Genomic DNA, 240 nt, shown 5'->3' with positions numbered 1-240 from the left:
CTCTAGGGAGGGCTGTGGACCCCCCCTCTGGTTCAGAGAGCAGGGGGGGCCACCACAGAGGTGGGGCAGGACAGGCTGTCTCTAACCCAGCTGGTCCCCATCATCTTTTGGCAGCTCATCCCCGCTGGTGGCCTCCACCGGGTGCTCGTCATTGTCGTCCTTGCCGCCGTCGCCCTCCGAGCCGGTCTCATCCGAGTCGTCCTCCTCCAAGTAGCGGTAGCCACGCATCTTGTGGCGCGG

The 240-nt window shown here is 65.8% G+C and overlaps 1 protein-coding gene across 1 annotated transcript in view; it reads right to left on the bottom strand.

Annotated features, from left to right (window-relative positions):
* Window positions 1-81: 81 nt before the first annotated feature.
* Window positions 82-240, bottom strand: part of UNC93B1 (unc-93 homolog B1 (C. elegans)) — a gene marked incomplete at its 5' end in the record, with an annotated part of 1,130 nt that continues 971 nt past the window's right edge. The window contains one exon of the mRNA XM_009584275.1: window positions 82-234. Coding sequence (XP_009582570.1) covers window positions 82-234 — 153 coding nt within the window. The remainder of the gene's footprint in view (window positions 235-240) is intronic.

This window comes from Fulmarus glacialis, unplaced genomic scaffold (genome assembly GCF_000690835.1).
Source record: "Fulmarus glacialis isolate BGI_N327 unplaced genomic scaffold, ASM69083v1 scaffold26608, whole genome shotgun sequence".
Lineage (NCBI taxonomy): Eukaryota > Metazoa > Chordata > Aves > Procellariiformes > Procellariidae > Fulmarus > Fulmarus glacialis.
This window is presented reverse-complemented; position numbering and strand designations above follow the sequence as displayed.